The sequence below is a fragment of the Styela clava genome, chromosome 4, assembly GCF_964204865.1.
Source record: "Styela clava chromosome 4, kaStyClav1.hap1.2, whole genome shotgun sequence".
In the NCBI taxonomy this organism is placed as follows: domain Eukaryota; kingdom Metazoa; phylum Chordata; class Ascidiacea; order Stolidobranchia; family Styelidae; genus Styela; species Styela clava.
This window is the reverse complement of record NC_135253.1, coordinates 3,366,708-3,380,431: the sequence shown is the minus strand read 5'-3', so window position 1 is coordinate 3,380,431 and position 13,724 is coordinate 3,366,708. Positions and strand designations below refer to the sequence as shown.

General features: G+C 36.7%; 1 protein-coding gene across 1 annotated transcript; it reads right to left on the bottom strand.

Annotated features, from left to right (window-relative positions):
• Positions 1–4,174: 4,174 nt before the first annotated feature.
• LOC120327132 (4-galactosyl-N-acetylglucosaminide 3-alpha-L-fucosyltransferase FUT5-like) lies at positions 4,175–12,685 on the bottom strand. The gene is made up of 6 exons (XM_039393534.2): positions 11,372–12,685; positions 9,390–9,488; positions 7,391–7,464; positions 6,891–7,010; positions 4,919–5,455; positions 4,175–4,664 (listed from the first exon to the last, which is right to left on the bottom strand). Exons 1-6 carry the CDS (start codon positions 11,609–11,611, stop codon positions 4,433–4,435), a joined length of 1,302 nt encoding a protein of 433 aa, XP_039249468.2. The 5' UTR covers positions 11,612–12,685; the 3' UTR covers positions 4,175–4,432.
• Positions 12,686–13,724: the final 1,039 nt, after the last annotated feature.

Below are 13,724 nucleotides of genomic sequence, written 5' to 3'. Positions count from 1 at the left end.
AGAAATACGTTTGTGTAAGCGTGCAGCAGGACTCTCGAATTGCTCATTAAAAAAGAACTGTCGTTTCGTTGCTGTGCTATTGTCACTTTTCACAATCATAGATTTGCAACATGCAGAAATAAATAAACTACGCCATTGAAATATTGTAATAGAACGAATGAGCACAGAAGTGATGATAGCTGTAAACTCGAAATAGGCAGTGATATATTTATAACTGTCGCCCACAACTTGAAGAACATACACCTTACATTTGAATAAAGCAACATAACGCTGGTCTACTCATTAATTTCCCTGTAACCAACGGTTGTGACTTTTCCCGGTTTCAAATCGACAGCGATGAGAAGCAACTAGGTAGAAGCAGATAGAAAAAGGTAGAGTATGCACAGCTCTTACATTTGCTAACTTTCTGAAGAATGGGTTAATACAAAAGGGAGATTAGAAGATCATTGAATGCGGACAACTAAGATTATGAAAGCCAAGCCAATGAGGGAGAAAAAGTGTACTCGCGTTTGCTGAATGCCTGTATAGCTAGAATTTTTAAGCTATTAAAAATGAAAAACGAGGAGATATGATTGGCAATTTTCCTAATACATGCCATAAGGCTTAAAGTAATTAAATTTAGTACAAAACCAATTTCGTTATATATATCTATATGCGGACGTTATGAAATTATTATCAAGTGGAATTCCCAACAGATCGACACATCTTTATCCCAAAATGGTATACAGTGGCAATTTTCACCTCTTCTTTCTCTCTATTCATGAAAACGGAGTGGTGGAAAGATTGGTTCTTTAAGCTATGTTTAATGGCCAGTCTCTCAATGATTACTTATTATGGTCTCTTCAAACAGCAGTGGAAGGAATTCTCAACGATAAACCACTCACACCGATAAGTGACGATCCGACAGACTTGAATGCCCTCACTCCCAGCTCAAATTTGATAAATAGATTAGAACAGTAATTGCCACCTGATTTGTTCTCTCGAACAAATGAATACGGAAGAGGACACAAACATGTTCAGCGATTACTTGATTTATTTTGGCAGCGCTTGACAAAAAATATCTTCCCGAATTACAGTGACGACAGAAGTGACTCAATGTTCAACTCATGTGTTTAGGGCTGATAAAAAAGTTTCTTTGAACACAAGTGTACGGGATTGTTGGTGTACAGATTGCAGTATTGTTCAGTTGTTAGTTGTTGGTGCATAGATTGAAGACATTAATTTGGGCACCAAGGGACAGGACACGACTTTAGTTACCTTGTAACTCGGAGTCGTAGTGGGAAAACTTAGTTTACAGTACTTATCCCACATGCACAACTTTTACATTTGCTAAATTTCTGATGAATGGGCTAGTATGTAAGGTAGGTTTGAAGATCACAGAGCCAGTATATAACAAGTCAAACTTATATATTTTATTATCCACATATTATCCACAGAAAATTTTTAATTCGCATTCCTGAATGCCTGTACAATTAGAATTTTTCACAGTATAAAAAATAAGTAGCAGGGAGATATGATTGACAATTTTCCAAATACATGATATGTGGCTCAAAGTAATTACATTTAATTCAAAATCAACTCCGTGATGCATATATAGACGTTGTGAAATTATTACTCGTCTTAGTGATTGGGATGGAGCGAGATTCGAATCTAAAGATTTTCGCGAATCGTATTGAAAATCTATTTCTATACATGTTTTACCGAAGCAATAATATTCATTTGTATTCCGACTAATTGCAGTATCCGTTACATACTATCTACCTCAAGATGGTCCAAGGTTGAAGGTAGTCGGGCCGCAAAAACTTCTGGCGATGTAGCAGAAAACTGGGCTGAGCCGCAGTAGCAGAAAACCAGCAGAAAGTGGTGAAAACATCGCGAGTTTACCATTTGCTTCTTGAAAAATACCGTGGTAATTTTGGTAACTTTTCTCAGAGATGGTTTTGTGATGTCGCTCAAAAATATATTCTTCCGTGGTAGATATTACCTAGAAACACACCAGACACTGTGGTTGAACGTTGCTGTGGGAAAGAAAATATGTTTCCTTTTCTTTGGCCTATTTTTTACAGTTATTGTATGAAGAATTCATATATTTGACTAATTTCACTACTTTTAGAGTGACCAGGTCTGGTAGTATTGTCCTTAAACAACCGAAATTACGTCTAGGTTGGGACTCTTGACCCAGCTACATACTAGATCGCTTGGGGCTCAAGTCTGCTCTGTTGTTCATCACTGCTGTTACATGGCCAATGCTTGAAAATAAAGAAGTGTTTTAACTAAAATAAAGGCACAAAACTCACAAATTAAAAAAATGTACGAAATTTAGATGAAAGCGCGACTCATCTCATCGGCTTGGTCCTGTCTGCACAAGACAATCATTTCTCTTCGTACCGATCACGGGAAGTCATTTCCATATTTGCACAGTCTTGACGTTTATGGATACAACATTGAAATTCCGCGATTTTAACAAACATCAATCCGGACATCGGGATAAGGAAAAAGGCCAATCCCAGTTGGAATAATTTAAAAATAACTCAAAAATATTCTGCCAACAAAAACACATATCTACCAATGGTATAGTACACGCTAAAATTGTTTTGCGGGGCGCAAGGAATGTGTGCTCGGGCCGCGGGTTGGACCACCCTGATCTACCCTATCAAGCTCGGCACAACCAGTACCTTCATAATTATGTATAACTGCTATAATTGGAAGCGAAATGTTTGGATGTCTTGTCTCAGTCTAGGCCAATATTCGGTGTGAATCAGTGTTTACAGGTTCTGTATTGTTGATAGTACTCGTTATGTATCTGTTGGAAATAACTATTTGTAAATTTACAAATTCTTTAAGAAGTGAGGTTCTCAAGTGTAATACAAATATAATTTAGGGCAGTCAAATGAGCACAGTAACTACTGCTTTAATATTTTAGTTATAAAGCTTGGATTTTATTTACTTCAGAGCATATTTCGTCCGATTGTTTTGCATGTGGAGTCAAAACATTAGGTATGTATATACTGTTGGATTTTGTATGTTTTTAATCTATATCGTTCTGATTGATTTGAAATATAGATAGTTGCGATATTATAATACTGCAAAATTGGGTTGCCTTGCCGTATGAAATATTTAGTTTATGTTCGTTGTTTCAGCAGATGCCGTGTTCCTGATTCTATTCCAAGTGCCATCGTGTTGACTGTTTTGAACAAACTACACAGATTCCTAGTTGAATTTCATTAGGACAGCACTTAACACTAGTAACTGGTTCAGAAACAAATCGTTTAGTTCGTGACAAGACTTGTTTATTAGGGGCGCGTTGTCGAAGATCTCCAACCACTAATACTCAACTACGAATGTAAACTTTTCCTTTTCTTCTAAATAGTCAAAAACATTTGAAGAATATCCTATCGTCAAAACCAGAAGAATGAGCATGTATTCAAGTATTCAAAATGAAACGAAACATTGCTAATGTTTCTAGAGAAGGATCAAAACCTACTTTCATCACCCTTCCGAAAGTTACAAAATCATCTACACAGAAAGCTAGACTCACATCTTCCATTAAACTTTCGATTTCTGGTTTTCTTCTCTCTGAGGGTATTTGAGTTTTGAGTCAATTTATCATGCTTAATTTTTTTTTAAATTTATTGCGGAACTGCGCGTTCTGTTTCTGTTTGACAAATTCGAAAACTACTGTGCGATCATTGTCGACGAAACGCCAGGGAAATTATAGAAATGAATTTATAATCCCCATCTCCAAATTAACATTATTTTGATTATTATCTTCCGTGTCGGCTTTGATCTTTCTTATCGTTACTTTAAAATGAAAAAGTGAAAAATATCTTTGCTACTGGTCTCGGGATTCGTTGTATTTTTCTGTCGCATTCATGCTTTTGCATTAAATGTAACTAATGAAATGCCGTCACTGCGGATCGGCAAAAATTTCTGATATGATTGACTAAATGTTACCTCATTAAAAACTTGTATCAATGTTTCCCATCTTACAAAACTTCCAACTGAATAATTGAAAATCATGCGACATTGGGGGAACATTATGCTCATCGAGGAATTGAAACAATATCATATCCACTAGAAATAAATAAAAATATTATAACGCAAATATAACACTCAATTCTGACGTCATTGTCCGTTAGCCAGGAGTGTATGCTGATTCTCGTGTCTCGTGCGCTGTGCTGTGTAATCGTTTGATTAATCTTAACAAAGTTGCAATCGCGTTTAATAAAGTATTGCAAATACTGGTGTATGTCAATAAAAGATAGGTAAGGTTTTTGCTCAATATTTTGTCCGAGATGAAAAGCATTCAATAGAGGCAAAATTAAACAGGTAATGATGCCTGTTGCATAGAATATAAAAGGGCAGTGTCTAATCAAAGAATGTACGCTTATCCTGAAATATATAAGGCCGAATTCCGCTGATTCTTTGGTCGTCAATACTTTGAAAAACACTCGGGATTATCTTCCCCATAATACCAGTCTTTCAAATGCTCGACAGTCCTCGTTGCGACGCCGTCTGTAAATAATGGTCTAATTGGATTACCCGTGTTGTATTTTGGACTGTAAATGTCGTCAATGTTGATTCCATGTAACGCTCTGCATATTGAACACCAATCCCTTGCTCTTCCGTAGTTAGGAATGTCTCTTGGCTTTATTGTCACCCACCTGCAAACGTACAATTGTTGTATATAGTTGCAGAATATACCAGTCATTTAATTCCCACAAAAAATTAACACTGGATTAACAATGTGAATGAAAATATCTAGGCAAACTAATGTAAATAAGGGCGAGACAAACTAAAATGCAATTAATGATATGCAGGGATTAAATTGAGAAAAGTCGAGTTTTTTGAAGTTTTAGTTTGTCGGTAAAAATGCGCGAATTCAATGTGTTAACAGTGTCAAGTATGGTCTACTTACTTGAGGTATTCTAAATATGCCGTGTCGTTCTTGTCTAAATAATTAAGATAATCCACTAAAGCCTTCATAGAATCAAAGTCTTCAACAAATATAAATGATCCAGGTGGTGCGACTGCTTCATAATCCTCTCTCGTCGCACCCCAGACAACAGGAACAGTAAAGGATCTGAGAGCGTTGTTGAAAAACTTCTCAGTAATGTAGTCTTTACAATGATAGGAATTCTCAAAAGAAAAGTAAAATTTGTATTTTCTGACTTCCGCAAAGAATTCAGGTTCGCCTCGGCTTTTACCATTTGCAAACTTGCCACTTCCCCAAAAGCATGCACCGAATCCATCCAGTTTAAATCCTAATCGTATTATAGTCTTCAACAATCTCATTCGAGTACGCGCTCCAGCAGTAGAGCCACAGTTTGAGACGATTGCGACTGAAAGTTTAGTTTTTATCGCAAGCAATTCCTCTAGCGTGAGCGTATTTTCTTCCATAATTCTTGTCACACCATATTTGTGTTCATAACTTTGATAGAAATCGGAGTCCCTTCTGTGAAAAAATAAAAAGTTTTCAAGCTTAACGGAATTGAATTTCCTATTCTATAATGAGTGAGTGTTCGTATATTTCATCGTGGTAATGCGATCTTGCAGGTAGAGTTATTTCTCTGGGTTTCAAATTAGACCATCACACGTTGTAGCGGACCTCATTTTAATAAATTAATCAGAGCGATCGAAAAGTATTACCCTCAAGTTCGCAGAAGAATGTACATACTATTAAAGTGATACTTAAGTAATTATGTACACAATAGTTTCATCTGTACTGCACATTGTAGATATATTTACTGTTGATTGCGGGTTATTAACGAGTAATGGGTTGGACAGTACAAATTCCTATAGCAGAATTTTTTTTTTATTATTTCACATTCCAGGAAGACATTTCAAATTTTAAGAAACTTATGTTCAGTTACGACGAGTGACAACAGTAGTGAACAAGCTACATAGACTGTCAAATCACGATTTTATGCTCCGTATAAGTGGTTCACAAACTTCTGCTGAACATGAAATACGGCTCACACAAGGCCTAAGGATTTGAATGCTGACAGGTAAAATTTGTGCCGATTTGGAGCTTTTTAACCAAAAAACATGACTACTTCGAATGACTCGACACATTCTTTGTCAAACATTCAATCCTAGGAATATGGACATTTAGCGGGGATATGTACCTATGAGTCAGCGTTGAATTACTGATATCAAATCTAAATTTTGGAACCTTATGAAGATAATGTCCTAGAGATAAAATAGACGCATTGTCTTTGCATTGCGAGCATTATCGACAAAAAATGCCAGATGAGTTGCAACACGAGAAACTGTTAAAAATGCGTGATCTACTTCAAAGCATGACCTCTTAATCAACTTTCTATCACGAGGTCAAGTTTTTATCCGAGTCGTTGAACTGCAACAAAAGATTATCACGCATTAACCGAGCAGAAACATACTTCTTTAGCCGAAAAAAATCAGTCAAGAAAAGTTGCTGAATTCGCATAATGAATCGCATAAGTCCAGTAGACGTGCACAACTACTTGGGCATCTTGCTGGTGCCTGTCGCGTACTAACATTCTTGTTAACCCAACAAGGGAAATAAAGATATAAAACCTATAACAAGTGGTGCTTTGAACTTATAATATTGTTAAACAAACTTCCACGTATGTATTTGTAATTTTTATTGGACACGAGGTATACATATGGATCGTTGCTGTAAAATTGTTTTTGTTGAGGTGACATTTGTTGTTGAGTTGGAAGGTCAAATATTTAATATGTTCACTCCGATGTCAATAAATATTCCAGACGAATGTTAAAAAAAACATATTGAATGTCATATGAAAGTGTGCACAGGACATATAAACCCTTGTATAGTGAAACTATAAAGTCGATTAGTTGTTGAGAAAGACGATCTATAAGTTAATTTCGTGTCCAATAACTCTAACCTGTATGTCATAGTTGCATTGAAATGGAAACTGTCCTCGAACTCTAAAGAATCTTCTCCGGTGACGCGAAGGGTTGCAGTCGATTCCAGGACCCAGTATATGTAAAGTTGACTAAGGTTTCTGAAATGAAGTTGGTAAAAATAACACTGTGTGTTAAGAGAGGATGTATATATAACATATCGCCACGCTTATAAAAGGTGCGATAAGTCATTTGTATCAGTTTTCAACTTTCGAGTTTGGAAAAGATATTGTTATGTCCTTAAGACTAAATAATCTCCCATGGGTTCAATTTTTTAGTTGTGACCGGCTATAAATTTATTTCTAATGCGTAATCACGTGACGTCATGTTTGCGCGCTGTGAAAAATGTGCCTATGGACTTGATACGTCATTCTGCAACTTGATTGTATCCATCAGTCCTGAATATGGCCGAAATAAAACCCAATAACATGATTTTTCATGATTACACACAGTGGTGTAATTATGGTGTTACATTCCTTACCTTGTCGGGGGCAAATCATCGTCTCTGATTCCATCGAAGTGGAAAACAACCGCTCCAGTTCTTTCATCGTCTATCTGCATATATGGAAAATGCAAATTAGGAGACTAAAAATGCTACATTTTTCATTTAAGAATGACAAAAATCCTACTTGTTTCTGTACCACGCAGTCATTTATTATCCATATTTACAGTATTCGAATGAATTGATATATACAAAGTGAAATAATGGTTACATATTAAGATGAGGATGTAACAAACATGAATAATATTGGTTACAAATGCTGCTTCTTCATCTACATTGACATGGCCGAACTGCTCCAGTCAGACCAAGGTCAGACTTCTTCAGACATACATAGTTCAACTATGAATGTCTGACGTGTGTCGGTGTTATGTGCAGCAAGACTCTTGAATCAATTAGCAGCATCCTTGCAATATATGCATACAGATCCGCCGGCACAAAAGAATAGAAGAAGGATAAGTAGTTAGTCTCGCAGAAACCAAATAATAAATTCTACAGTCTTGAATATTAAATTCTATATCGCAGAATATAGATCGAGAAACCGAATATATACAAGATTTCTAGACAAATATCCTGAGGTTAGCTGTTAGCAAAACATTGCTGTCATGAATATCCGCATGTAAGCAGTACAAAAGGTAATGCGACTTGTAAAATAGTAACAGTACGCGAGAGATTACAGTACTATATATCAGGGCTGGCCAACCTGCTTGCGACTAAAATCTTCAAAATAGATCGTGATCAACTGACCGGTAATAAGGTCCTACAGTAAACGAACGGGCACTGAATATTCAGATAATGAGACAACTGCACACACACATAGAAAAAAATCCACCGCTGCAACTAAGATAGCTTGTGAATACATATTAATTTGTATTTTTTATGTTCTAGTTAAGTTGATAATTTGATTATTTAATTTTACCCGGAGTAAATGTTTCATTATTTATTTAGAATCTATTTAAATCATACAATTCAGATAAAGGGCGTGTCTAATTTTTAGTCGTAAATGTTGAAAGTTCTTCGAGAAATCGTGCCAAGTATTCATGTATTATCCAAACAGCGAAAAATGAATATTCTCAAACTATGAATGTTACATGACTGCTCAAACTTCAGTATCTAATTTACAATTTCCTCCAAACGCGATTCCTCGCTTGCTTAGAATTAAAACAAATTGGGCATTTTGATGCCACTGTTATCATTGCAAATAAAATTTATCACACTACTCCGCATACTGCGGAAGTTTTTATAGGATCGTCATCGTTTGCCAGTCTAGACTCTAGAGCAGTGATTCTCAAACTAGGGTTTGAGAGCCGCATGCGGCTTTTTGCTGACTGGCCAATGTTACGAAATAAACAAAGAAGTCGATGCTCGGGGAAACATTCCTTGAAATAAATGTTTTTTTTTTCGTGTTATCGCGGGCCAGATGGAAGGACGCCACGGGCCGCATCTGGCACTCGGGCCGTAGTTTGGTGACCCTTGTTGTAGTGTAGGGTGATAGTCAGTTATTTATCGCAGGTGAATAGGCTTGATGGTGATGGATCAGCGGATAGATAACGCTATGACGACGAAAAGTCCAACCAGCTTCTCATATAGTTGATTATCCCCATGACATCCGAATTTGCAAAACCGCATAAAGCAAGGAGAGGTGGGATGAGAACTATATAACAAAATCGTAGTCTGTTTTAGGAAAATTTTTAGGATAAAGACAAGACTAGAGTTCTAGGTGTCTATACGACTCATATTCACCCATTCTACTCTAGTTTATGAAATCTACAACGAACCGAAATCGACTTGACAGCGACTCGACTTAACTTAGGACTCGGAAATGCAGTGACTCGTCTCGAGGTTTGAGATTTACTGGGACTCGACTTTACTGGAGACTCGAATTATTTGTTGCTTGACTTAATTCACGACACGAATGTTAGTCTTGAACCTAGCCCTGCTGAAAAAAAAAATTATCAATTTTTGGATCGGATAAGCTCACCTTTTCTCTGTCGTATGTTATTTCACAATTACCACATTTGTTTGCGTCGATTTTGCGTGGTAACTTTATACCAAACATTGGAATCCACACCAGTATTATCTGAAATATACATGCAATGAAATAATAAATATATTGGTAATCGTTGCAAATATGTGTTAATATGGTTGTGAAACATGTGGAAAACTATATCAACAGTTGAAGAATAAACATTTCGAATATTTCCCATCACCAGTGGTGGGATTCAGGGTTTCCGCACTCAATCCGTTTTCGTCATGTCCTGATATTCAGCGAAACGCGTTTTATGTTTTGGGCTCTAGACTTCAGCAAATGTATAAAGTGCACCGAGCTTACGAACGGCGTTATATTTGTTTTTTCGAAATCGAGAATTATGTATCAATTTTTGTAAAGCGTGTCATGTTAATGTAGTTTATGTGGTGACATACATTAGTAAATATGACGTACCATTATAGAACTAAAGCTACGGCATGGTTTCTGAAATGAAGGAACCTGTTGTCTGGGAATTCGATACAAAACGAAACGTGCTCCTCAAATTTTGAATCCCTTTAGTTCCCAATTACCTATAAGACACCAGTATATTTCCCAACAGGTAACTTGCTCATTAGGTATTTCCGTGATATTATTTTTATAGGAGTACGCTTCATATTTCTATTGTGTTTGTATGGCGAATTGTGATATATTCACTATTGAAAAATTAAACAAAAGTAATTAAGAAATGCGTGAAATAGCGTGGTATTTTCGGTATCTTTTCTCGTGTTTGGTTTTGTAATGTGCCTTAAAACATATTCTTTGGTGACAGATATTACTTGAAAACAAACCCGACACTGTGTTTTAACGTTGTTGCGGGTAAGGAAATACGGGCGTCTTTTTTCTACACTCATGATATGATAAATTTATTACTTGTAGCGTGCGGCAGGCCGTCAAAAAAGTTGGGACCGCGTGCCCAGATAAAAAAAAAACTCGATCGCGCGGCAGTAAGTCAGCTCTGCGGTTCGTCGCTGTTGTCACATGGCCAACGCCTAAAATAGAGAGTTTTGACTAAAATAAAGGCACAAAACGTCTCTTCAAATGAGGAGTTACTTGACAAGAGCTCATTTCATCGGCTAGGTCCTGTCTGCACTCTGCACAAGACAATTCATTCTCTTTTTACCGATCGCAGAACGTCGTTGCCATATAGTCACCGTGTTGTTAAACACGTATAGCTGAAGAGCTTCCTGCTTCTTAAAATGTATATTTATTTTCTAAATTTATATCGTACCATATTGGATGACAAGATCTAATATTGATACAATGTTAACTACAACTCAGATGAAAATATAGAATCGTCTGCCAACGCCAAAATTTTTTTGGTGCACAGAATGAATATATAAACGAGAATATCAGTCGGAGACCGAAGACTTATCGATCGAAACTGCGGTTTCGAGTCATGACTCTATAGTGACACCTCGTGTCCCATCACTAATTAATTATTAACTCGCTAATTATACGACATAAAATTCATCCAAAATCAATAGGCTTCTGGTCCGAGATATGATAAATGCACATGCAAAATTTGGAGCACATTCAACTGCGCCTTCGTGAGATATGGCGTGCATCTAACAGACAAATACCTGTCAACATACTTACCGATCTAAAGATCGATGGGTAACAAGTTCTACACCCTAACAACGTCAAGCCAAGTCGATTTGATATGTTTGTTCACCAAATAAAAAACTGTTTGCGTTCAATGACGATGTTGTTGCCTTTGAATGATAATTAGCTATTATATGATGTTCTCGACGGTATATATATATATATGAGAAATTCCCCATGACTTTACTTTCGATTCTGACTGGGTTCGCACGCTTACACTCCTAGTATAGATTAGCATACCTTGAGATTGGATAATAGAATGTTAATCATATATATACTTTTGCGAAGACCAATTTACCACAAGGAATATTACGCTCCAATGAGATCCTTACCTTCATATCTGTAGCGTTCAATATCCTCATTTCCAATTCATCCCGTGAACTATCGAATAAATGCATTATCCAGTCGTTATGATGTTTTGGTATGAAAGTGGTACGTCCTCGGTACCAGTGAGAAGGCTTAAAAAAAGTTACCTCAGTGGGGACGTTAACTATATACACTAAAACAAATACGATCAGCAACAATACAGCGAACCTAAATCGACGTAAACTCACGGTGAAATCCAACTCCATGCCCGCTATAATTTTCGGAACATTTTGTTCGTCGAGACCTTCAATTAAGCTAACGTTTTGTCCTGTAAGTGAAAGAAAGTCATGTGCATCGATCGCACATAAAAATGTAAATGTGACGGGCAGCAAACGTAGGGACTGTGAGCTGTCTTTACATAATTATCGTCTAGTAGTATTATATACGTTTATAAACTATCTCTTCATTAGGCTATACAATACATACATCTGTCTTTTTTATAATTACCGCTCAGTACTATTATTGAAACAATTTAAATCACGTATCCATTCATTAGGTTATACAATGCACACTGGCGGGCATACGGACGCTTACACAGTGCAACGAAGCGGATCATGCGCTATAGCATCGGTTCTGCCACTAAACGATATTCGTTCTCAATCGGTGACGTATATCACGGTTAAACACTAATCTGAGTAACAGTAGCAAGAACTTCGTTATCCTTAGCAACCGAGGAGCGCCTGGTATGAATAAGCTATCGAATTCCATTCCCACTCCACCGGGATAGAAGCTTATGCGCTAGGGAATAATATGTACAATACAATTACTGCGAGTATCTGCTATAGCTTAAATTATTCATCATGCGTACTTTTCCGCTTTATATCTTCAATTATTTAGATAGTCATTCGCTAAATACAAGATATTAAATATTACAAACTTTTATAAACCCGCTTTCTTCCAGTCGTTCACAAAGCTGACTCTCTAATTCATGGGTGTGAAACTATAAAATGAGCTTCCTGATACAATTCGTTCAAACAAGCTCTAAAAAAATCTGTAACTTGATGGTTACAACTGTCAGTAACTTTTCAATAGCTAAGAAAATCTCTTAGTTGGACTATTTGAAAGTTCAGGTGTGTAAAACATTTTCTTGCTGGTTGTTACCTTCATTTGTTTATGTTTACATAATAGACTAATCATTATTAAATTTTTCGCTGTTTCTTCATCACTATCAGTAGAGGTTGCGCGAGACTAACTCCCAATCCTTTCTCTATGCCTTTGCGCTAGTGGATCCGTATGCATGTAATGCAAGCATGTTGTAGCAGGAATAAAATACCATAATATGCAATTCAAGAGTCCTGCTGCACACTAACACAAATCTATTTCAATTGTCATTGTTGTAAACCGCTTGTCTGAGGAAGTCTGATTTCGGTCAGACGAAACGTTACAGAACTTTATTTGTGTTAGTGTGCAGCAGGACTCTTGAATTGCATATTTTTCTTCATCACTGTTGTTGTGTTTTTCATTACCACGTGCTCTTCGCAGCACAAAATAACCTTAGTGAGACTTATTTCCTTTCTTTGAAAATGTATGCGTTTCAACTAACTATTTCTGCAAGGACTCTTAACAATGCCGTAAGATCAAGAACAAAAAGAAACAATTTTTTGTGCCTGCAACTACTATGAAGGCTATCTTAAATAAAGGTGCGGTCCGCAGCTTCATCCAGTTATTTGTACCTGGCCCTCCTGCAATATAGGTTGACCGGTTTCATTACATTTGAACCCACGTACATTTGAACCCATGACAATTGCACCTGTATGCTATTGCACCTATGGAATTTTTTTTGTTTTACGGATAGTTGAACTCATACTAACCCTAACCCATGGGTTTAACACCCGCATATAGATTGAACTCGTGGATATACACATGGGTTCAAATGTACGGTCACCAGGTTGCACACCCCTGTTTTATAACACTGCGAATGGTAAGTTGATCGCTATTGAAATTGAATTACAATTCCACAGAGTATTCTGGCGTTATTGCTATCTGGCGAATATGTGTCGTTTACCCGAATAACACGCATCCAAATGAAATAGTTAGTTAGTGATAATACTCTTAACACAGAGAAAACATAGGCTGTCACCAACCAATAAAACAAACATAGCATTGTCAAACATTCTCTTTCAAACTCTATTTACTTAGAGTAAAACATCCGCGAGGCTAATATTAGGATACTTTTAATGCACAGTAACAAAAATGTCCGTTGCCAATCCCCTATTTGGTCAGTTCTAAAAAAGCCTATTTCATCTCTCTTATACATTTTTTTTTCAGATTCGAAAAGTTTGTAATCGAAATAATACTGCGCTTTTGCAAAACTATCTC

Excerpts from the sequence above, each read along its gene's own strand:
- LOC120327132 (XM_039393534.2), bottom strand. The coding sequence starts at position 11,611 with ATGGAGTTGGATTTCACCGTGAGTTTACGTCGATTTAGGTTCGCTGTA. Across the intron at positions 7,011-7,390 it reads GATGATTTGCCCCCGACAAG|AAACCTTAGTCAACTTTACA; the intron begins GTAAGGAATGTA and ends ACTTCATTTCAG. Across the intron at positions 4,665-4,918 it reads GCATATTTAGAATACCTCAA|GTGGGTGACAATAAAGCCAA; the intron begins GTAAGTAGACCA and ends GTACGTTTGCAG.